At 44.7% G+C, this 24,364-nt stretch overlaps 1 protein-coding gene across 2 annotated transcripts in view; it reads right to left on the bottom strand.

Annotated features, from left to right (window-relative positions):
• The window catches only part of CLIC5 (chloride intracellular channel 5), a 193,455-nt gene that overhangs the window by 45,848 nt on the left and 123,243 nt on the right, over positions 1-24,364 (bottom strand). For both annotated transcript variants that reach the window (XM_075554086.1, XM_075554087.1), the window contains exon 2: positions 10,643-10,752. In XM_075554086.1, coding sequence (XP_075410201.1) covers positions 10,643-10,752 — 110 coding nt within the window. The remainder of the gene's footprint in view (positions 1-10,642; positions 10,753-24,364) is intronic.

Here is a 24,364-nt window from a genome sequence, read left to right as displayed (position 1 = left end):
TCACTATGTAGAATTTCAGCCTTCGAAAATGAATGAACGAAACCAAACCTTCATCCCCAAAGATGATGTCAATGGGAAGATAATGTTATATTTCATCTTGGGCTATCGGAATCTTAGAAGACTCTCAAGAGGGTAGGTGTACTCTCTGAAACATAAAGAGGTTGGGTCATGTTGAGATGCTGGTAGTCTGTGTAGCTTAAACTCCAGTCACTCATAACTAAAGTCTAACACCAGTCAGTCTTCTGTCAGACTCAACAGAACACTTAAAAAAAAAAAAGCTATCAGACAGAAAGCCTGGAAGCTCAAGACCCCTGAGGGCAGGGACCCAGGACTGTGTCATATATAGAGGTCCTTAATTAACACATATTTTTATATTCAATAATTTATATGTATCCACTTCCAATTGTTTCAAAACAATGCTTTCGTCTCATCTAAATCAATTCCAAACTTTACAGAAGCATTTATGTTGCAAGAGAAATCAATTAAAAAATAATTAGCTATGTTCGAGTTCTTCCCAAGAGAACACTGAAAGAACTTTAAAAATCACAGCTAAATCCTATCATTTTGTGCTTGCCTTCCCAATACGATTGCTGAGGACAACTGGGGGCATAAGAAATGGGGGTGTGAAGAAAGCTGATGGTGCCCGGCTATCAAAAGATACAGTGTTTGGGGTCTTAAAGGCTTGAAGTTAAACAAGCAGCCATCTAGCACAGAAGCATCAAAGCCCGCATAGAAGCAGCACACCAGCCTGTGTGATCACGAGGTGTTGAAGGGATCAGGTATCAAGCATCAAGGAACAAAAATCACATCATTGTGAATGGGGGGGGGGAGTGCACAGTGGGGACCCAAAGACCATTTGTGGGCAACTGACAGAAGGGTCACGGGAAGGAGATGAGCCAGTCAGGTTGCAGTATAACACCGGTGAAACATATAACTTTCCTCTAGTTCTTAAACGCTTCCTCCCCCCCACTATCATGATCCCAATTTTGATACCTTACAAATCCAGCTGGACTGGAGGATGTACACTGGTACAGATAGGAAGTGGAAACACAGGGAATCCAGGACTGATGATCCCTTCAGGACTAGTGGTGAGAGTGGAGATACCAGGAGGGTGGAGGGAAGGTAAGGTAGAAAGGGGGAACCGATTACAAAGATCTACATATAACCTCCTCTCTGGAGGTGGGATAACAGAAAAGTGAGTGAAGGGAAACATCGGACAGTGTAAGATACACAAAATAATAATGACTTGTAAATTATCAAGGGTTCATGAGGGAGGGAGGGAGGGACAGGGAGGGTGGGGAAAAATGAGCTGATGCCAGGGGCTCAAGTGGAAAGCAGATGTTTAGAGAATGATGATGGCAGCAAAGGTGAAAATGTGCTTGACACAGTGGATGGATGTATAGATTGTGATAAGCGTTATACAAGCCCCCAATAAATGATTTTTAAAAATCACAGTTAAGACATTTTTCCAAAGGAGAGTACGGAGAGCACACTAAAAAAAAAGACTGCCCTCACAGGAAACCCGAATCTGCTACATTTCTCTAAGAATCAGTCAGTTTCCATAGGTCTTTCTATGGCCTGCCAATTTGTACCGGAGTTCAATGAGAAAAGAGATGGTTTCTAAGTTGGTGGTATACATTTTGAATGATTTTTAAACATGAAATTTCATTTTCAAAATAGACAAACTACTAGACAAAAGTGAAGAAAACAAATGTTCAGCTTTTCACAATGCAAACATTAGTGCATTAAAATAATTTAGAAAAGCATGCAAAAATATGTTGTATATTTGCATTCCCCATTAAGAAAAACGAGTGACTTTTAACTGCAAAATTAGAACCCAGAGACTGTTCACAGCCCAAAGTTGGTGAAACTTTTGGTCCAACTCTGAAAGCTTAGGGATTTACAACAAATCCACCCAATTCTGTGGCTCAAGTGTTGGTAAGTGGCTGGTCACACTTTTGTAGTATTTACACTCTGTTATTCTGTTCGAGAACACATTATTCTTCTTAACTTTTCAGTGCTAGGTTAAGTTTTACTAGAATGTTATTTTTCTTAAATATGGATTAAATTGGTCTAACATATATACATGGAAACTATGCCATGTAATCAGAAATTGTGCTCACTTTTAATACACGTTTTCTGGGTCCATAAGTGTTAAGTTATACACAATTCATTTCCTATGTAAACCACTCTTCTATTTTCTAAGTGGATTCATCACGAAAGTTGTTCCTTTTAAAAGCAGACTTTACTGGTACCAATATGAACCCAATAGGTGAAGCGTTTATATAATAGCCAGCAAATCCATCCCCTGAGAACAGAGAGGCTCTCTTGGTGCCCCTGGGAGAGCCTGAAGGAAATCTAAGATAACCAGAACAACGATCCTAAATTATCCAGAAAAGAAAGGCCAATTGATAGAGTAGATGGTGAAATACTGAGATGCATGTACACCTTATAATTCATGTACACGCAATTCATTCAGCTGTCTATCTTTAGCCCATAGCAACGCTTGATTTCGCCTAGGTAGTATGCTGACTTTGTGTTTAAAACAACGGCACTATTCTGGACAGCTCAAAGCAACCACTTCCAAGGCTATAAACCTTCAAGGAAGTAGACTTTACTGGGTTTAAGTCACCAACCTTTCTATTGGCAGCTGCTCAAGCAGGGATTCTATAACATGTACAGCAGGAAGGAAAAAGACCTTGTGTCTTAATGGACTTGTTCATGCCAAAGAAACCCTAGTGGCTCAATGTCCTTAAGTGCTCGCCTGCCAACTGTGAGTTTGCTGGTTTGAACACACCTTTAGCTCCGTAGGAGAAAGACTTCGTTATCAGCTCCAGTAAAGATTGCAGTCTGGGAAACCCTATGGGCACTTCTCCTCTGTCATCTCGAGTCACTTTGAGTTGAAAACTGACTCGATGCAAACTACCCACAGCAGTTAAAGCCCAAGGACTTGGCTCCTTGCTTCTGTCAGCTGGTCTGAAGGAAGAGCAAGATGGAGCAAAGGGCAGGGAAGCAGGATTGATGAACTGGAGACAATAAAGTTGGAACTTAGGATGGAATATGGCTGGAAAAGTCTGAAGTAAGATGAGTGAGAAGGAAGGAAGAAAGGTGGACAATCCCATGAGGAGACCGGGACATCACATTCACCCCAGATGTTCTCTCTGTGAGAACGCAGCATTTCTGTGGGAGTTGAAAGTGGAAAATATTGCCTGGGGAAGCTGAAAGAAAAATGAGGGGAGAGGAGTCAGTAATAAAGTAAATTCCTGGTGTAATCAGTTTGGGAGGAGAAGAGAAGAATTTCAATTACGGTGCTGCTCCCATGCCGTTCCCCAGACACGGACTCTCCACGCATAACCCCGTGACACTTGAAACTCCTTAAACAATTGAGACGGAAAGTATTTTAAAAATCTAATTCATTTGGTCGCTTTGTTTACTTTGTGTGTGTCCCTCATTTCAACCATGCGAGGACATTCTTTAGTCTCTCTTCCTGTTTTTAGGAGCTGAGATCAGACAACAGCGCTGGCCTCTCCTCTAGAAAGGGAGAGCTATACTTATTTTATGCTTCGGCTGCCACATCCCTGTGTTTTCCCCTCCTGGGACTCTCTAGAGAACAGAGATCTCTGGAGCCTGACACAAAGGACAGTAACGTCTACGGCTCCCAAAGCCACACTGGACCTGCCAGTACCGTGCTATCTCTGTGTCGACCCTTTCAGCATGTAGAGTTGAAATTATATAATTAGCATTTAATTACATGTTTTGAGGTGCCATCCAGTCTGATTGGGGTCACAAAAAACCACTGACACTGGCTTGATTCTGAGTCATAGTAACCCTATAGGACAGAGTAGAACTGCGCTGTGGGTTTCTGAGACTACACATCCTTATGCAAGTGGAAAGCCTCATCTTTGTCCCACAAGTAGCTGGTGGTTTCAAACTGCTGACCTCATGGTTAGAAGCTCAACCCGTAACCCACTGTGCCACCAGAGCTCCTTGGGAATTCAGAGACCCTATAAACAAAAGATCAGAATACTACTCTGTCATGGGCCATCCCCAAATCTTTGATATGCTTGAGCCCGTAGTGTCCATCCATTCGACTGAGGGTCTTCCTCTTTTTTCACTGCCCCTCTTTTCTCCCATGCATGTTGGCCTTCTCCAGGGACTGCTCCCTCCTGATAACATGACCAAAATAAGTAATACAAAATCCGACTGTCCTTGTTTCTACGCAGTCTTTTGGCCGTACATCTTCCAAAAAACAGAGTCGTTTGTCCTGACCATCTACAGTAATTTCAGCATTCTTCAGCACCACCAATCAGAGGTATCTGTTCTTCTCTGGCCTTCCTTCTTCGTTACCCAGCTTCCTCTGACATAGGAGGCCGTTGAGAAAGCTACGGCTCGAGACCCTAGTCCTCAAAGTGGTATCTTTGCTCTTCAGCACTTCAGAGAGAGATGTTGCAGTCGATGTGCCCGATGCAATATGCTCTTTGATTTTTCTGACTGATGCTTCTATGAATGTGGGTTGTAGTTCCAAGTAAAACTAAATCCTTGATCATGTCAGCCTTTTTCCCATTGATCATAATGTTTATTAATCCAGTTGTGAGGACTTTTTTTTTTTTACTTTGAGGTGCAATTCATACTGAGTGCTGTAGTCTGCAATCTTTATTAGTAAATGCTTCAAATATTTTTAACTTTCAGTACAGAATGTTGGGTCATATTGCAGGCTGTTAATAATCCTCCCTCTAAACCTGATGCAGTGTCCTTCTTCATATATTTCAGCTTCTCAGATTATTTAGAAACCATACAGATTGAGTAATCATGATGAAATGATACAGTCCTGACACACAACCGCCCTGACTTTAAAACCTTCTCTATCTTTTTGTTCTGTTCAAGCAACTGCCTCATCTATGCACAGAATCCAAAGAACACAATGAAATGTTCTGGAATTACCAGTCTGTGCTATGCAATCCATAGTGTGTCATGATGCACACAGTTGAGTGCCTTTATATAGTCAATAAACCGCACGCATTTTTTTGTATTTTGTTTTAAGCCAAGATCCATCCAATATAAGCAATGCTATCTCTTTCTGTATGCTCTTTTGAATCTGGCTTTAATTTCAGGCAGTTCCCTGTTAGTGTACTACTTCTAACATTCTAAAATTATCTTCAGCAATATTTTACTTGCATGACATTAGTGATGCTATTCAATAAACTTCGCTGTCCACTGGGTAATCTTCCTTGGAAATGGACATGAAAAGGTGTCTCTCCCGTCCAGGTGGCACAGCGTGCTGGGTTGCTCCAAGGGAGGCAGAGGAGGGTGGCTCCTCCCGTCAAGAGTCACAGTCTTGAACACCCACAAAGTAAATCTACCTGTCCTGTCGGCTTGCCATGAGTCAGGATCAACTCTATGGCAGGCAGTGAGTTTGGGTTGATCCAATTGGCTGACCAAGTAGCTGTCTTTCCATACATGACTGAGTGCTTCCAGTACTGCCTCAGTCTGTTCAAGCATTTACATCAGTGTTCTATCAACTCTGGGAGGCTTGTTTGTTGCCAACGCCTTCGGCGTAGCTTGGACTTCTTCCTTCAGTAGCATTAGTTCTTAATCATATACTACTTCTTGAAATGCCTGAATGCTTACCAACTCTTTGTAGTACAGTGGTTTTGTGTATTCCTTCCATCTTCTATTGATACCTTCCTCCATCATTCAATACTTTTACCCTAGAATCATTGAACTCATCTTTAGTCAGCAGTGTCCAATGTATCAAATCTGTTCTTGAAATGACCTCTAAATTCAAGTGGGATGTACTCAAGGTTGTACTTTGGTCTTATGGACTTGTTTCTCTTTTCTTCAATTTCAAACTGCATTTGCATATGAGCAATTTAGTATGCCACAATTGGCCTCTAGTCTTGTTTTAGCTGATGATGTTGAGCTTCTCCATCATCTCCTCCCACAGAGGGCATTTCATCTGGCAAGGTCTATATGTACGGTGAGCACTTATGTTATTGAAAAAAGCTATTTGTGATGAATAAATCATTGATCTTGCAAAACTCTATGTGATCCCCAGGTGTATTTTTCCCCCTATCACCACGGCCATCTTTTACAACTACTAATCCTTTTTCTTTGTTCCAACTTTCATATTCCACTCGACAGTAATTATCAATATAGCTTGACTGTATGCTTGATTAATTTCAGGCTGAGGAAATGGGTCAAAATCTTCACATTTTTCACCATTGGCTTCAGAGGTTCATGTGTGAGTTTGAGTAATAGTCAAATAAACTCACCTTCCTCATAGGTGTGTGGATACTAGTCTATCACAGACAGTACTGTATTTCAGATAAGTCTTGAAATGTTCTTTTTGGCAAATATGGTGCTATTTCTCTTGGATTTATCATTCCTTGAGTAGTTAACCTTATGACTTCTCAATTCAAGGCAGCCAATACCAGTCCATTTTAGCTCAGTAATGCCTTGGACATCCATCTTCATGCATTGCATTGCATTTGTAGCATTTTCCAATTTCCTAACTTCTTCCTTTGTGTGTTCTAGCCTCTGATTATTTAATAAATGCTTGCACCTGTTTCTTCTCAGTCTGAGTTGTACCACATGAGCAATGCAGATCCCAGACGCTTTCCTCCATCCGTGTCACTCAGGTTAACTCCACTTTGAGGAAGCAGTTCTTTCCTAGTTTGTATCGTGAGTGCCATGATGGCTTCCTCTTTCCACACCTGATCAGACAATGCCTTGCTGCCAGTCACAGCGTTCTCAATGGCTACTCTTGCATAGGTGCTTCTTCCTTCCCCCAGTCTGACTTCGTCTAAATGCTCTGCTGAAACTGCTCTACCCTGGGGTACCCCGCGGGTACTTTAAACATCCGTGGTCTAGCTTCTAGAATCTGGCATAGCTTCTAGGCTCACAACACGCAAACCATCAAAGTATAACAAACTGACAGACGACTATTGATATTACATGGTGTCATGTCTCATTTATGAATTATTGATTGTCATCGACAGCATCTTCCTCTGACTGATTGCAAACTCCTTGACAGGGATCATCCTAGTAACAGTTACTATATACTTAATTCTTCCTAGGAGCAAGGCACAATATTAAATAAAATGTTTGATATGACCTGGTCACTTATCTTTATCTTCATTTACCCATGAGGCAACTGAGGCTCAGTAAAGGAAAATAATTTGTTCAAAGTCACTCAAGGAAATAAATGGGGTGGTAAGATAAGAGCTCTGTTTTCTTAGAAATTGCTTAACTTGGCTTTAATTTGCATTTTTAAATACCCATCACTAATGCTGTGTGTGTGTGTGCTAAAACACCTAGAGAGGCTTCCAACAGTTTGTAGAATTCCATTATATATTAATTCCATTTCCCCACACACTTTTGAAGCCCCATGTGTGTTGTTGTTGAATTATGATAACCCTGTATGTTTCAGAATATATTGTTCAATGACTAATTTTTCAAAAGTAGAAATGGGTATATAATATATATACATATCTGTGTGTATCTATCTATCTATCATCTATTTAAATACATCAGGAGATTTTTTCTTGGCAATAAGAACGTTTCCTTATCTGCAGAACCAGAGTTTGCTACTTGCCCGCCTACTTCACAGGGGTGCTGGTAGGCAAAGATGTGAGCGCAGACAGGACCGAGCAGCGTAAGTATCTGAAGAATGTTAGGGCTGCTCCCTCGCATCTTCTGATCTCCAGCCAAGCATACAAGGCCGCTCCTACAGATGCTAGTCCAAAGTTCCTCAGCACGCCATGAAGGCAGCCGCTCTTTCAAACGAGATAAAAGCCTCCCGCTCGCTTCCGGGCTCAGAGACAATAATTACCGACTGGATGCAGGTTCCTTTACCTAACAGACCTTAGCTGAGGACCCGATCTTTGCTATAGAGATCCAAAGAAATTTAAAACATGATCCCTGCCTATCCTTGCGGGACTTGAAGCCTCCTTTGAAGGACATAAAGTTAAAAAGGCAGTCTGGTGTGTTATGGTGGGCACACAGTGTGAACCATGAGGAATGGGTTTTAAGTACCAGCCTCTTCCAGCTCCAGCTGGGCAATTTAGCCTAGCCCCTCAAATGCATTCACCATAGTGTTCTCCTACGCAGTGGGGAAATAAGACCTCCTTCACAGAGTTATATGTAATATCATCATTTGTGGCAAACGCTCAGCAGACATAAAGCTTTAGGACTGTAGCTCTCGTCACTGGGCAAGATGCTAGACGGGGATGCAAGACAACGTGGACAATAGGGGTTGGTGAATGTGGAGGGCTGGATTGGCAGGCTGCGCTGAGGCTCCATGGAGAGGGTGGCAGGCTTCCCAGAGCAGAGGAGGCAGGTATTGGGCCGAGCACCATCCGAGAGACAGAAAGGAGGAGAGCATCTGTTGTAGAAGGAGGAACCACCCTAACCAAGGATTTGAATGGAAGAACCACGAGCAGCAGCAGACCACTGTGATGCAGGAGGAAAGTTCGTGGAGGGAAGGGTTGGGAGACAACGCTGGGGGAGGCTGAGGAAACACAAAGGAGGGCTGAGGACACATTTATTCTGGGGGCTATGGGAAGCATCGGAAGGATTTCTGAGCAGCAAGAACAACATGATGAAAGGTTGACATGCTTTGGGAGAATACCTTATAAAAACATAGAGGATGGATTAGAGAGGGAGTTTGTGTCTGGAAAGACCACTTTGAAAACCAGGAAACCATCTGGCTAGCAGTGATGGGACATGAACCGGGCCAGGACTTTTGAGAATGGACAACAGAGCTTGGAAGGAAGAGATACAACAGTGGGAGAATGTCCTGGACTTGGTGAATAATTGACCACAGGGGTGGTGAGGGAAAAGAGCTAGAAATGACTCCAAATTATCAGAGTCCAGAAAACAGAAGAGCAAAATGTTAAATGGATTGAATTGTCTTCACCCAAAGTTACGTTCAAGTCCTAACCCTTGTACCTGTAAGTAGGGCTGGTGCAAAGAGGGGCTCTCTTCTGTTACATGAATAAGGTCATGCAAGAGTAGGGTGGGTCCTCTAGTGAAATCCTTCTGAGTGGTGTCATAAAGGAGCAGATTAGATAAGGGGTTACACAGAGGGTAGGTGCCAAGCATAAAGAGGGAGACAAGTGAGCAAGTTTGATTCCTGAAAGCTTCCACCCTGTGATATTCCATGACTACAGCCCTAGCAAACTAGGAGGCAATGGAATTTAAGAAGGGAGTAATAGATATCATTTTAGACACACAGGGGTTAAGATTATTTTTTTAATCCACGTGGAAATTGTTAGAAAATATATTGGGCTTTGAGTCTATAGGAATTCACAGAAAGGAGACAGGGAGCGTGTGAGCCACAGGCTAGGTCAGGGCTGTAGGGTGGATGAACTGGGTCAGAATGTCCATTGAAGTTCATGGCACAGGCCTTGCCTGCTCTTCTTGGAGAATGAACAGGCTGTATTGGCATGAGGAAAATCAATTCCTTGGAAAGACTTTCTTGGGTTTTTTCTCACCAATGCAGCTCTTCATTTTCTTAAAACATTGTCATAGCATGTCCCATGATTAGTCTATGTCTTTTGGAAAAATCTGTCAAGGTTACCCTTTGAGATCCCAACCAACAATTCCTGTAACTTTCTGCGCTGGCCTCTCTGTTTTGAATTTATCTGGCCCAGCAGATTCTCCTAAGTCACTGAAGGCACCTTGATGAGACTAGGAAGACCAGCGTGTGACTGAGAGGGCTTGTCTGCAGCCATCCACTGATCACAGTGACAGGTCTAAACACATTTCCTTTGGAATAAATCCCTGGATGGAGGAGCTGCAACTCTAGCAAGGATTGCACTTCCCTCCTCGTACATTCCTTCAGAATGAAGAGGGTGACTCCTCACAGGGAATGCAATCTCTTTTGTTTGGTTGTGTTTCTTAACTACCTTGAAACTGTCCTTTTAGAAATGGAACACTCGTTATGATCCAACTTAAAATCCAGAATGCTCCCACTGAGGAATTGTAAAGATGGGGACACCTTATGATAGCGTAAAGAGTGGGAGTGAGAGAAAAAGGAAGAAGAGGAGGGGGGGGGAGAGTGCCTATTGGAAGCAGTCAGGTAGCAGCAGTGGGGCCTGAGAGAGCAGGAAGGTAAGAGGCGAGGCAATGAACATAGGGGTGGCAGAGAAAGGAGCCCGGCAAATGGAAGATACCCCAAAGTTCCAGAGCTTAGGAAATGGAAGAGTGAAGTGTTAGGGGTTGAACTGTTTCTACCCTAAAAAGCTCTGCTGAAGTCTAACAGGACCTGGAATGTGACCCCATGACTGTAAATATGACCCTTTTTGGAATATGGGAGGCCACCTGAATGTCAAATCCCTGAAGACTCTGACTTTCACAGCTGGGTCCTTGATAGGATCTCCCAGAAAGAGGACACCAGTGTTACCCAAAGGGCTAACCACTCTCTTAGATGATCTGCACAAAGCACTCTGCGTTGCAAAGCCAGCATGAAGTCCTCCCCCTTGCTAAACAAACGTTGCTGATCAGAGCAGGCAGTGCTCAGCCCCAAGTGAGATACTCACTGGTTTCAGCATCCTTTGTGAATAGTGGTGAGTCCTATTATGTACATTTCTAGGCAACAGGGAGATGCAGAAGGCTGGAAGGTTCAATGCAGTGTCCTTACCTTTTCAGATCCACAGTGGTGACATTGAAGACAACTCCTTTCAGCCAGAGGATCATAAAGAGGCGCTGAGAGAAGGGACAGTTGCCGATGCTCTCTCCATCGATTCCAGCCTACAAGAAAGAAAGCCAGCGTCCTGAGTTGGCAGGTACCTATCATCAGGAAGAAACATCGCATGCAAAGTTCAAACCCTCCATCTAAGAACAATAAAAACCATGCTGGTCCTTAACCTCAAAAGGCAATAGCCCTGTCTTCTTTGTTCATCTTTACCCCTCTACTGTCTACCTGGAGCAACGCCTGGCACAATGCAGGGGCTCCATAAAGATTCACGGAGCTGACCTTAGGTCTCCAGAATCGTGGTGATGTAGAATCATAACCGACAGACACAATAGAACTTTAGCACCTCGGAGTGAAAGAGGACCTCCGATATTCAACAGTCAAACAGAAATGAAGCTGGAATACCAGGTTCAGCAGGTCCACATAGTCATTTGCTCTCTGCTGGAGTACCGTGAAGCAGTTCATTCTATCCCAGGGCAAGTCTAACAAATGAAAACGCTTTTCTTTGGCTATGTTTATTAACCCAAGCAATGTCCTCTGTAGCTTATCTCCCAATCCCCTTTGGTCTTTGTTCCATGATGATTTCAACTTTGCTGGCCCCTCTCCCAAAATATTTAAACTAGCTGGCATGCTCAACACTTTAATCAATACTCTCTGTATAGTTCTGAGTAGTATTTGACCTTTGTGTACTGAACAAAGGCATATTAACTATCAGTTATGTGCAGATCATTGTAAGCAGTTTCACAGAGGATTCAAAAGTGAACTTTCAGGCGTTTAGGGACATCTGTGGGGTAGTGGAGGGATAAGACAGAATACATACGAGAGTCAAGTCATTGAATCCTATATACTTTTGCGTATTAAATTCTCCTCCCTGCCGCCCTTCTCAAATAGGATTCTCTGGGGGGCGGTAGGGGGGGGGAAGTGTCTTGGTGGTAGTGGTGTGACGTGTCGTATCTGAAACACAAGTCTACAGCATTTCTGAGTGTGCTTCAGAGCTAGGAGTTTTTTAGAGTATTTATCTCGAGCAAACATAGAGAAAAACAAAATTGGGTAAGCAGCCTGGGTATAACTCGTCTTTACCGAGTGGTTTATTGGCTCCCAACACGGCCCTCCTTCCTGTCCGCGATGTTGGCTCCACACAACCACAGCCTGAAGTCAGGGCAGGGAGCCCGACGCACAGGGAGGGGGCGCTGCACATGGTCCGGGGGGACTTGTAAAGTTTCATTTCCTGAAACTCACAATGAACCAACCAACCCCAACATCCTGGAAAGGGAGCAGATGAAGATTTTTTTTTCCCTTCTAAAGGTCGGGAGAGAAAAACAAAAAAACCTCCACACACATCCAGAAAGATTTAGGCCGAGAGGGGCCGATGGATGTCTCACATATTAGAGACTAATTGTGAACTAATGTCTACCTTGAAATCATACCCAGCAGAGGCTCAGGTTTCTAATGGGAAACCAGAGCTTTTTACAGTGTCGGCTGTAGGTAATTGCTATGAAATTATGGTCATTTTGCCTATCTCTGAGCCCCACTCACTATTCAACTCTCACTTTTCCTTCGTGCTAGAAATAGACCCATTGTGAGTAGCTGAGATGGCGCAGGGTCTGTTCTGTGAAATCCGAGAGGTAGGGGAGCACTGTCGTGGGTACCGCACATGACCACAGAGCTAGCTGACTGATCAAGTCGTAGCCTGCAGCCACACTCAGAACAAGCAGCTGTTAATTGAACAGCAGCATGGTGCTAACAAGGAGCCTTGGTGGCACTGTCCGATAGGCCTGGGACTGCTAACCTCAAGGTTGGCTACTCAAACCCACCCGCTGCCTCATAGGAAAAAAAAGAGACTGTCAACTTCCAGGATGATTTACAGTCTAAGAAACCCTGTGGAGGGTCACTATGAATCAGAATCCCCTCGATGGCAGTGGATGGGGGGTTGTTATGTAAACTAATGAGTTTCTGATATCAGTTCTCTAACTTGCCCAAGAAGTACATGGCAGATACCTGGTTCTGGGCCTTTTATGTCGTGCTAACAAAGGAACTTCATTCTCAGCATTAGTTAGAAGGCACGTGTTTCAATGTAAAAGCAAAAGCTGCAGCCACGTGTGGGGAGCTCTTTTTCTCGGTGGGGAGTGGGAGGCGATGAGGGGTGGGGGCGGAGGGGTGATGATAAGACTACCAGAAGAACTAGTGAGGCACTGGAATGCCCATTACCTGAACAAAGGTCCTATGTTTCAATATTGATTTCATAAAAATGGAAAACAACAAACTTTGATAGAATAATAGAGAACAACCACAATGAATGCTTCTCGTTGTCTCTGGGAGGCCCGGGGCATTCCACATTCATCTACTAGTTACTGGCCGCTGAAAGGTTGGCAGTCTGCAAAGAAAGGAGGCCTGGTGACCTGCTTCCAAAGGGACAGAGCCTTGGAAACGCTGCTCTGCGCGTATGGGGTCACCGTGCATGGGGTCACTGTGTGTCGGAATCCATGGCAACCAGTCAAAGAAACCAGGGCTACACTGCCAGGTCTTGATCTAAGTGCTTGACATGTGTGATGAACTCATGAGAACCCAGTGATGTGGGACCTTATCCCTCTATTGCAGGTGAGGACACTGAGGCACAGAAAAGAGAAGTAACCGTCCATTCGTCCTAAGCATCCCATGGTGGGGAAGTAGGTTTGAGCCTAGGAGGTCTGCCACAGAAGTCACCATGGCCCAAACCCAACCTCGGATTCAGACAGGTAGCACTGTCCCAATGTCCCAAAGGGGGGAGGTGACGGTGCTCCAGTGGTGCCCACAGACCAGAAGCACAGGTGGTAATGTGGCTCTCGGAATCTTCCACGTGTTCATTCTGCTGTATTAACGTGGCCCAGAAGCACCCTTCTAGGCTTAAGAATCAAAGCATCCCAAAGGCCAGGAGCAGGTGAAGAGTCAGTGATTTCCCTTGTACTTTGGAGCATTGGTGGTCAAGTGGGTGATGTATTGGGCTGCTAACCAGAAAGTCGATAGTTTGAACCCGCCAGCAGTCTGCAGAAGAGAGCTGAGGCTGTCTCCTGGAAAGATGTCTAGTCTCTGACGCCCTGTTGAGCAGTTCTCTCTCCTCCATTGGGTCACTAGGAATTGGCTGAAATCAAAGGCAGTGTGGGTTTGGGTTTTAGGTTTGGTCCTGGTATTCCTCTGTCAACTTCCTTTTTTCTCTCAGTCCTGATAAACCATCTGTTACACTCACAAATTAAATGTGGTGAGCTGGTGGCACCCATTGGAAATATTAACAAGAAGAGTTTGATGGGGCTCGGAAGGAGGCTTTGCCTTGAAAACTAGAAGGGAAAATCCTAATGGATATCCATCCAAATAGGTTCCAACCAAGGGGGGCTCACTTGGGATAAGCTAAAAGTGGTGTACTGGGTTGAAAAGTGTCCCCCCAAAATTCATGTCCACCAGAACCTGTGCATGTTATCTCCCTGGGAAGCAGGGCCTTTGTAGATGTGATGACGTAAAGCTAGCTCCATTCTGGATTAGAGCGGGTCTTAAAGCCAGTGCAAATGGTGTCCATATTGGATTTAACTCACTCACTGCCATCAAGTCAATGGATGCAGAGAAACAGACACAGGGGAAGGCAGGGGCAGCGTCTGTCTGCAGTGATGCAGCTACAAACCAAGGAATGCCAAGGATGGCTAGCACCTTGCCAATAGCTAGAAGAGAGGGGAAAGGATCCTTCCAAATCCAAATTCCAACCCCATAGGACAGATCTCTCTCCACAGAGCAGCTGCTGGTTCTGAACTGCTGACCTTACTGTTGGCATGCCAGCATGGAACCAGCTACACCACAGGGCACCTGGATTCTCCCTGAGAGGCTTCAAAGAGAGCATAGCCCTGGCAAACCTCCATTTCCAGGAGAAGACAGTAAGCCCCTGCTTTTCTGAGCACACAGCTTGTTGTAATATGCTGCAGCCGCCTTGGGAAATGAACATAACCAGGAAAGGCTCAAGGAGGATGGAGTACAACTAAGGGTGGACATTGCAAGCTCACCATTCTGCTTGGCCACTAGGCCTGTGTGCATGCGCAAAACTGCCTGCTCTGACTCCATCGGGCTTCCTGTTCACCAAACTCACGCCATGGAGTCCATTCCAACGCACTGTGACCCCGTGGGACACTGCGGGACTGCTCCATAGGGTTCCCCAGACTGGAACTCTTTACGGGAGCAGAGAGCCTCCTCTTCCTCCCTCTGAACAATTAGTGGATTCAAACTGCTAACTCTCAGCTAGTGGCCCCACACATAACTCACGACGCCACCATACAGAATACATAGAATAACACTGAATGAAATATTTGTGCAGTGCCTAATATCACATATGACTAAATCCATAATAGCTTAACAAAATTGAAAAGGTTGTAAGACTCTATAAGGGGGCTTCCCATTGTGGAAAAATTCCATTTTCCCAGGAGCTTTCTGAAGCCTTCTGGTATATGATGTTCTAGATTGTCCTGTGGGGACAAAGACCTTGTTTGGGCCTTGTTTTCTGGCCTTCTGAAACAAACTCATTAATACTGAATCCTTTTCAACTCACAGAGACCCCGCAGGACCGCGCAGAACTGCTCCACCCACAGTGTTTCTAGGAAGGTAATCTCTCTGGACGCAGGTCTCCACATTTCCAAGCAGCTGGTGGATTTGAACCACTGACTTCTTGGCAAGCAGCATAGCACTTCTTCACCCTGCCAACAGGGTTCCTTTTTCTGAAAATTGCACTTGGAATTCACCAGCAATCAGGGTGCACCTTTTGTTTTATAAAATGATAAGTCGATAATTAAATGTGTGCAGGAGAGGCTGGAGTCCAAGCCCAGCCTAGCAGCAGACCTCAGAAAGGGTCATTTTTCTTGTTGTTGTTGTTTGGCGCCATGGAGTTCATTCCGACCCAGAGAAACCCCATGTACAACAGAATGAAACACTTCAAGGTCCTGCACCGTCTACACAATTGCTCCCATACCCGAGCCATGAAAGCAGCCACTGTGTCAATCCATCTTGTTCCATCTTCTTCTTTCTGGCCACTCCCCCACTTTACCAAACATGATGTCCTTCTTATAGAGACAACCGGTGATGCTGGGGGGAGGGGGAAGCTATTCATTGATTCCGCATTTATATTGAAGATTGAGTCATACATGTACATTGAGATTCCAAAGACTTTTGAGGGAAAATCATTGGAGACAGCAGTGGATAATGGACTTTGGTGGCATTGCGGTTCAGCACGTGGCTGCTAACCAAACAGCTGGCAGCTCAAATCCACCCAACGACTCCATAGGAAAAAGACCTGGCTTCTCATCTTAGAGACACCCCAACGCAGCTCTGCTCTTTCTTGTTCTGGAGGGCCTGAGTTAGAATCAACTGAGAACAATGGGTGTGCTTTGCCTTAGGGCCTTGGAGCGCTCTCTTTAGGGATTCCTGGAAGAGTGGGGACACCGGGTGAAAGGCAGAAAGATGTGGCACGTCCTGGGTGGCTATGGAAGCCTTAGGTGGCGACCTCTCCCAGGCCTTGCTTCATCTTGCTCTTTGCTTATTTCCTTCCAGATTATAATATGTGCGCAATGGCCTGGGTGGTTTAGTAAATTATATGTTGGGTTAATTACCACAAGGGCAGCGGTTCAAATCCACCAGGTGCTACACAGGAGAAAGAGAAGGCTTTTTCTGCTCTCTTAAGGATTTGCAGCCTGGAAAACTCAAAGGGGCAGTTCTATTTTAAACTATAGGGTCACTATGACTCAGATAGGATAGCAGTCACCTTTTGTGCCCAATAGGATTTAGAAATTCTAATACTGTCATTCTGAAAAGGACCCAACAGAAGAAACAAACAAATAAATAAACAACACAAATGTGTCTGCATGGGCCCTGTAACAGGAGATGCTGTTTATAGTCTCTTCTCAGCCTGTAACTTGCCATTTGACCTTGGGCAAATAGGTCACCTCCCTCGTATGGCTTCATTTCCCTAAAGGCAAAAGGAAAGAGATTTTTTTCTCTGAGGTCCCTTGTCTCTATCACTTCCTGAAATTTTATGAATTCTAGTGGTTAATGGTGATTCACTTAAGGCACCTGTTCGAAAGCATTTTAGTCTCAGAGCCTCTTAATGCTCTTACATATCGCCGATGATCTCCAGGAGCGCTTTGAAAATGTGGTTTATAGCTGTCACCATTTACCAAACCCAAACCCACTGCCATCAAGTCATTTCCACTCCTAGTGGAACAGAGTGGGACTGCTCTCCAGAGTGTCCCTGACTGTAAACTCCGATGGGAGTTGACAATGTCATCTTTCTCCCTCTCAGCAATTGGTGGGTTTGAACCACAGACCTTGTGGTTATCAGCCCGATGTCTAAGCCTATAAATTAAAACTTAAAAATGATTTAAATTCTTATTGAAACATGACAATAAACCATTTCATGCTAGCATAGCATTTTAATATAGAAGAACAAGATGTCTAAAAAATTTAGTGAGAAGAATGGCAATCTCTTATGCTTTTGCAAAAATTCTATTCTCTGGCTTAATAGAAGCCAGCTGGATTCTCATATCTGCATCAAATTCAATATTCTCATATCTGAATCAAGTTCAATTTTACTGAGCTATCTAACGAATATCTGGCCTTAGGTACATAGTTGAACAAAGGTGGAGCTTTTAAATAGCCTTTTTGGGTAATTGTGACTATTCTTCAATAACACACTGAAACTCAACAAGGGGTAGTTTTTTCAAGATTGCTTGTATTTGAAACATAATAGAACAAATGCTTTTTTTCTCTTGTTCCACTAATCTATCTTGGTCTATCTGCTGGTCTATGTTGAATTTTGAATAAGCCATGAATGACTTTGTCACAACATGAATTTTTCATTTGGAAAGTTGTGTCTGACTCAGTTGTACAGACATCTCTTCCATGTGTGTTCATATAGTATCCCACAATATCAAGTCTCTCCTACTCATTCATGTCACCACCATTGTCATCAGAAAAGTATTGGGAAACTGCCAAGCCCCAGGTGGTGAATACAGGTTTTCCAAGATTCTTATTTTCTCTGGAACACTTGTATTTTATCATTGACAATAAGTCCAACCCATTATTATCCTTGAAATGGCAAGCTGACATCATCGATTTTCCAGAAGAGCTCTGGGAACATGCCAAGTATGATTATCCCTATTTTGTTGGCCATTTACTCTTTCAAGTCAAACCATGTTCCATGAAAGAAAGTTCTGGTTCTGCTCACAAATCCATCACACAAGTGCTTTTCCTTAGGAAACGATCATATTTCAGAATACATTGAAAAGCTTAATGTGCTCTTTCCACTTCATCTCCAGAATACTTGAAGGGCATGTGATCAAGTTGAGATTCAATGACAGTCCATGAGCTTTACAGCTTTCCTCTAATAAGCCTGGTCCTTCATTTTGCTGGGGTTTTTTTTTGATCCTGCATCTGTCTGACGACTAGTACCTTCGGAGTCTCTGCCTTGATTTGTTCTAAGGCACCAGCAGTTTTAAATCACCTATCAACACAGAGATGGTATACTATTTTGATACTTCAAAAAAGCAAAGTCACTGCCACCAAATCGATGCCAACTCATAGTGACCCTATAGGACAGGGTAAAACTGTCCCTGTGAGTTCCCAAGACTAATTTTTTTATAGGAATGGAAAGCCCTGACTTTTCCCCATGGAGCAGATGGTGATTTTGAACGGCTGGCCTTGCAGTTAGCAGTCACATGAGTAGCCTCTATAGCAGCAGGCCTCCTCATACTATCTTGAAATTACTTTGAAAATAGTTGACCTGGCAGCCCTCCTGAAGATGTCATCAAGTTTAGACAGGGTCCTGTGGGATCAGGAGGTATCCTAAGAAAGAAATTTGACTGCAAGAGCAGAGACACGTGGGAGAAGGCCATATGTAGAGAGACACAAACAAGAGAGTGATGTATCTATGAGTCAAGGCATGGCAAGGACTGCCTGCCAACCACACAAAGCGAGAAAGGGCAAGAAGGGATTCTACAAGATCCTAGGCATTCATTTGAGAATGGTTGGTTTATGATGTCTCTTGAACAGACCAGGTAAAGGCATACTTAGAAGATATTGCAATTTTCATCCCGTACTATCACAACATATTGACTATAGAAAAAAAATTGAGCGCACAAAATGTTTTTGTGTGTTTTTGGTTGCATCTATAAAAGTTTGACAAAGTGGCGAAGGATCCCTGAAGACCTTCCCCACCCCCACCCCCACCCCTCTCTCCAGTTGAGTTTATTTAAACACGACTCTCAAAGCCTTCGAGTGAAACTGGGCCTCCTTTGGTAAGCAAATGACCTGAGGAGAATATTTGTAAAGCAGATGGGCAAAGTCTTCAGCTCATGCGTGACACAAGGGTCATGCTCTCCTCTTTTATGCTGCACGGACTTCAAGTCCTTGGTATTGGCTCTAGCATCTATGCGGTCTCATTCCACTGTTGCACCCCGCATTTTTCACACAGCAGAGAAGGAGGGAAAAAAATCCCATTTGAGGTGGAATGGTGCCATTTGCCAATAACTAGTAGAAACACCATTATCCCACTGTAACAGCTCTATGAAATAGCCTTGTTCAGGCATTCCCTGTGTAGCTAACGAGATTTTCTTTGGGCATCATATGACTCTCCCAGGAACTATGCATCACCTTCTAGCTGAACACCTTAAAAAACCACTGTGAAGGCATCTCACCTGAGCCAGGGCCCATTTTTCAGGATGTGGGGAGAGGGAGGCAGCCTTTCAGTTGCTGCCATATCCATTGTTTCTTGGGACTATGGCAGGGGAGGCTGGGGGAAAATGGAGAGCTAATAGTGAGTACAAGAATAGGGCAGGGGTTAAAATTGTTTGTGGGGATGATGGCATAACTCTGATATATTTAAACCATTAGATTTGATATGTGAATTATATGTCAATAAATAGGTTTTTTTTAATTTAAGAGAATACACAGTCCAACTCATCTCTATACCACTAAACAGATTCATATCACATAGGTGAGAAAGAGTTTTTCTTTCAAAGAACAGTACTTGGAGCTGTCCATTTTTAGTGCTGAGTCAGATGTTACTTATTATTAATTGTTAAGATCAAATGATCTAGACTTCCATCATCTTGATGGTGAGTCACATACCTTACGCATTAGTCTAGAGAAACAAATTCATGGACACTCATATGTGTGTAAGAAAGGGGTTTATATACACGAGTAACTGAATATTTAGAAAACATCCAGCCCACTCCTGATCAAGTCCATTAGTCCAGTATTAACCCATATGTCTGATACCACTCTATAAAGTCATCTTCAGACTCGAAAAATGCATGCAATGACAGGAAGATCACAGGTCAATGGGTTGGAAGTCTTGTGAATACAGTGGTGTTGTAAGCATCTCAGCACTGACAGGGGTCTCCACGTGGCTTCTCCAGCACCCACGGCTGCATCAGGGTAAGTCCATGTGGCTGCTCCTCAGGGGTATCTTGACAGGAGTCAGCCTTGTCAGTCGCGAGTCTCCAAGGGAGTGAGCTGAGACAGAGAGAGAAGTGTCTCATCTCCAAGGAGGAAAAATATAGCAGTTCCCAGAATTCTCAGGAGAAGGCCATGCCCACAGAGAGGCCTCAATGGCTATGACCTGAATGACAGACTAGACCCCACCCCTTCACTCTTAATCCTCTCAAGTCCCAAATTGACACCAGATTATGTAACTACCACCCCTTAGCTCAACAAAAGTGTTTATAAACCACTGAAGAGAGATGCCTAAATATCTCCTCCCAAAGGAACACCCAGACACCACCTCCAGATTCTGCAAGAGAGAGGTCTTTTACCCTGTGCATTGCCAATCTGCTCTGAGAATGGCTCTAAGCCCAGGACCACCTACAGCCCTCTCTGTGTGTAACCCAGTGGTGCTGGAAGGCTCCTGGGGGTCTCCTTCAGCCTGCCTTCAGTTTCATAAAAGCCTACCAGCAACTGAGTCTGCATGAGTCTGCAGTCACCATTCCATGCTCCCACACACTCTCTGAGAAAGAACTGCCCTTTCCAACATGACACCAAGACCCCCTCTCCCAACTTCTCCTTGCCTCTCCTATGTGCCTTTCCAACCGCCCCCTTCCTGCCCCAGTCTTTCACATCCAAACTATTTGAGTAAGTGAATGAGCCTCTTTGAACTGCTTGCCAGTCTGGTTCTACTTAGCCCCTTCTTTTAAAGGGATGCCCTTTCAGAGCCCCAACAATGCACTTTGTTTTCCCTTTTGTGTCTTCATTCTAGCTGACGTTTTCTTGTAGCTGTGACTCTGGCCGATTCCTCATTCTTAAAACTGGGGTCTGTGTGGCCTCTCTGTGACCCCTGGTCTATCACACACCAGAGCCAAGTTCCTGAGCATGCAACCTGTGTACTGAGCTTTGGCATAGTGGTTACAAGTTGGGCTGCTAACTGGAAGGGCAGCAGTTCGAAACCACCAGTTGCTCCTCAGGAGAAGGCCCAGGCTTTCTGCTTCCGCAAATAGTTACAGTCTCCAAAATAGTAGTCTCAGAAACCCACAGGGCAGTTCTACACTAACCTATAAGGTCCCTATGAGCTGGAATCAACTTGATGGCAGTGAGTTTGGTTTGGGTTTGGTTGCTATCTTAAAGGAGCTTCTGATGGCATAGTAGGTTAGGCAGTGGGCTGTTAACTACAGAGCTGGAGGTTCAAACCCACGAGCTACTCCTTAGGTGAAAGATGAGGCTGCCTGCTTCCATAAAAATTTATGGTCTTGGAAACCCTCTAAAGTGTCTCTCTGCATGGAAATTGAGTCAATGGCAGAGGGTCATTGTTTCCTTAAGGAGCAAATGGTAGCACAATGGTTAAGCACTCAGTTGCTAACTGAAAGGTTGGCAGTTTGAACCCACCTGCCGTGTCAGGGAAGACCCATCAAACTGCTTCTGTAAAGATGCAGCCCAGAAAACCCCATAGGGCAGCTCCACTCTGTCACATGAGGTCACTGTGAGTCACTGGGCCGCCTGGCACACTATAATATCAACCTCTGCCCTGAATGGCTGAATTTCTGAACAGTCCGTTGTCATTTTGTGCTGGGCCCCTCGGACTGCAAAGGGGGCCCTGCATGCATCCCTCTTCTTCCTTTGGCTGACACGCTCCTGCTCTGACACCCCCCCCCCACACCCCCTTCCTCAGCTGCCTGTTCTTCCCTGGGAATAATTACGCCATCAACAACCCACGGGTGCAGATCGATGCTCGACTCAAGGGATCAAGTGCACTGAGTAAAACAGCAATATAACTACCGGCCCAATGCAGCAATACCTCTGACTCGTAGGCATATGAATATGCTATTTTTCCATAGGTTAAAGAAGAAAGTAAAAGGACGAAAAGAGATAGGGGAGAGAAGGCAAGTGAATAGGTTGAAATGCTGCAAGGCTTACTTGGTTCAGGTCTTTCATATTGGCGCCATCATCGACGCCGTCTCATTCCAATATTGTACACAAACAACCCACATTGCCACTGCCTCAATTCCAACGCCAAACCCTCCCTGCGGGTCTCGATGGCTCTGATCCTTTCCAAGCGACCACCAGCTCTTACTTTGCTTCTACCAAACTTTTAGTTAGTGGCCAAGCGCTGCATTTCGGGGCCACCTCTGACTTCAGGGTTGTAGGATAATAACCTCTTATACTCACGAGATAACACTCTAGAATTTACCTCGTTTCAATGAGATATTTTCCCAGGCGACGGGGGCGAAAGGACCGTGTTATTTTCGTTCCTTCATTTTTCTGAAACTCCGGGAAGCCAGCAGGCACACAGGCAATGTAAGTTTGGTGGCCTTGTTATGTCTGCAAAGGGAGCGGAAGCCCCAGTCCCAGCCGAAGGTGGTCTCCATTCTCCCCTGCGCATTGAAATGGGGCATGCCTTTGTGGTGGCCTGGACGAATGGCATGCGAGAGAGAAGTGACACGAAGGACCTGTGACTTTGAGACTGGGCAGCCAGGCTCTCCCGGGTTCCCTCTCTTTGGGGATGCCTGTCCTTGGGGCCATGTCCCCACGATGGGAGGAAGCACAGGGCCTGAGGAGAGGCATTGTGTAGAGGTCTAGGTGATAGCTCTGACAGCTAGATCAGCCTACAGACACGGGAGTAAATAGGACTTCAAAAGACTCCAATCCTTGGTCTTCGAACTGCCCCAAGGGAACCCTCCCCGGAAGAAAGATGAGCTGTTCCAACTAAGCCCTTCCCAAATGACAGGCCCATGGCCAAGTAAATGTGCACTGGTGAAGGCCATTAAGTAAGGCTTTGTTGCTGTCATCCAGCAGGAAACTGATCAGCTTAGTCTCAGTTGCCTCATCTGCAACCTGGGGGCAATAGTGCCTGCCCTAGGGGTTGTTCTATGGCTGGTTGGTAGTATCCATAAAGTGTGTGAGGTCTGCTGGATACGTTTGCAGCTATTCTCATTATGACCACGTGTGGCAGTTACATAATCTCCGGTCAACTTGCGAAGGGGTGGAGTCTAGCTTATCAATCAGGTCATAACTAATGAGACGTCTGTGTGGACACAGCCTTCTCCTGAGGACTCTGGAAACTCCCATATTCTGCCAGGGAGGTGGGACACACATTCTCTCCCTGTGAGACATTCCTGTTGACAAGTCACATGGAGCCATGCTGATGGAGCCAGAGCTCTGGAGCTAGAGGAGCCACGTGGGCGACCTCTGCCAGCGCTGAGATGCTTCTACACCACTAGGTCCACAAGACTTTCTGCCCACTGGCCTGTGATCTTCCTGCATTTGGCATCATTGCATGTGTTTCGTGAGTCTGAAGAGGAATTTATAGACTGGTATCAGATATATGGGCTATTATTGAACTCATGGACTTGATCTAGACCGAGGTGGGATGTTTTCTTATTATACACTTATTCTTTTATATAAAGCTCTTTCTTATACACACAACTGTGTATGAATTTGTTTCTCTAGTCAACCAAGACTAACACACCATGGACACAAACATTAAGGGGGCACTAATGCTCTTTGGGAAATGCTATGCCTTAGTAAACAGTCTGTGGACCTCTCTCTAATGACACAAAACTCAACAGTACCTCAATGTTCAGGGTTTTGGTGAAGTTGGGGCAGGCAGACAATACAGTCAACAGAGAAAGAAATCACAGGGACTCTGGCCACTGACTGACTCTTGACTATCAATCAGGGTTCTTAACCCAGGCTGGTTTCACATTCATTACAGAGCCAGGAGAAAGGGACTCATATTTGGTTGGCTGTTGGTAAACGTATAAGAAGGCTTATGTCCATTCTCTACAAAGCCACTGCGTTTGTAGATGGAGCAACATTAATGTAGCCAAACATTGTTTTGAGTAGAACAGGAGCCAAAGAGGAGAAGGGCTGGGACCCAAGGAAGATTGATGGGCTAAGTGGAGGGATCAGGTCTGTGGCAGATTCTTGGCAAATTTCTATGGAAGCCCAGTGGACCGTCTTCCTGTTCTCTCAAGTTTGGGGCATCTTTGTCACAAATATTTACAGAACCATCATGTTATTCTTGTGTTCACGGTGCACGAATCAGGAAAGCTGGCATTCTGCCATCCCAGAAATATACCAAAAGCACAGGAAACCAGAGTGTGATACAAATCTGCGGCCTCAAATCAACAGAATTCCTTCCCACGTGGGCTTAATTTGAAGAAGATGTCTTCTCAC

Source organism: Tenrec ecaudatus, chromosome 7 (genome assembly GCF_050624435.1).
Source record: "Tenrec ecaudatus isolate mTenEca1 chromosome 7, mTenEca1.hap1, whole genome shotgun sequence".
Taxonomy (NCBI): domain Eukaryota; kingdom Metazoa; phylum Chordata; class Mammalia; order Afrosoricida; family Tenrecidae; genus Tenrec; species Tenrec ecaudatus.
This window is presented reverse-complemented; position numbering and strand designations above follow the sequence as displayed.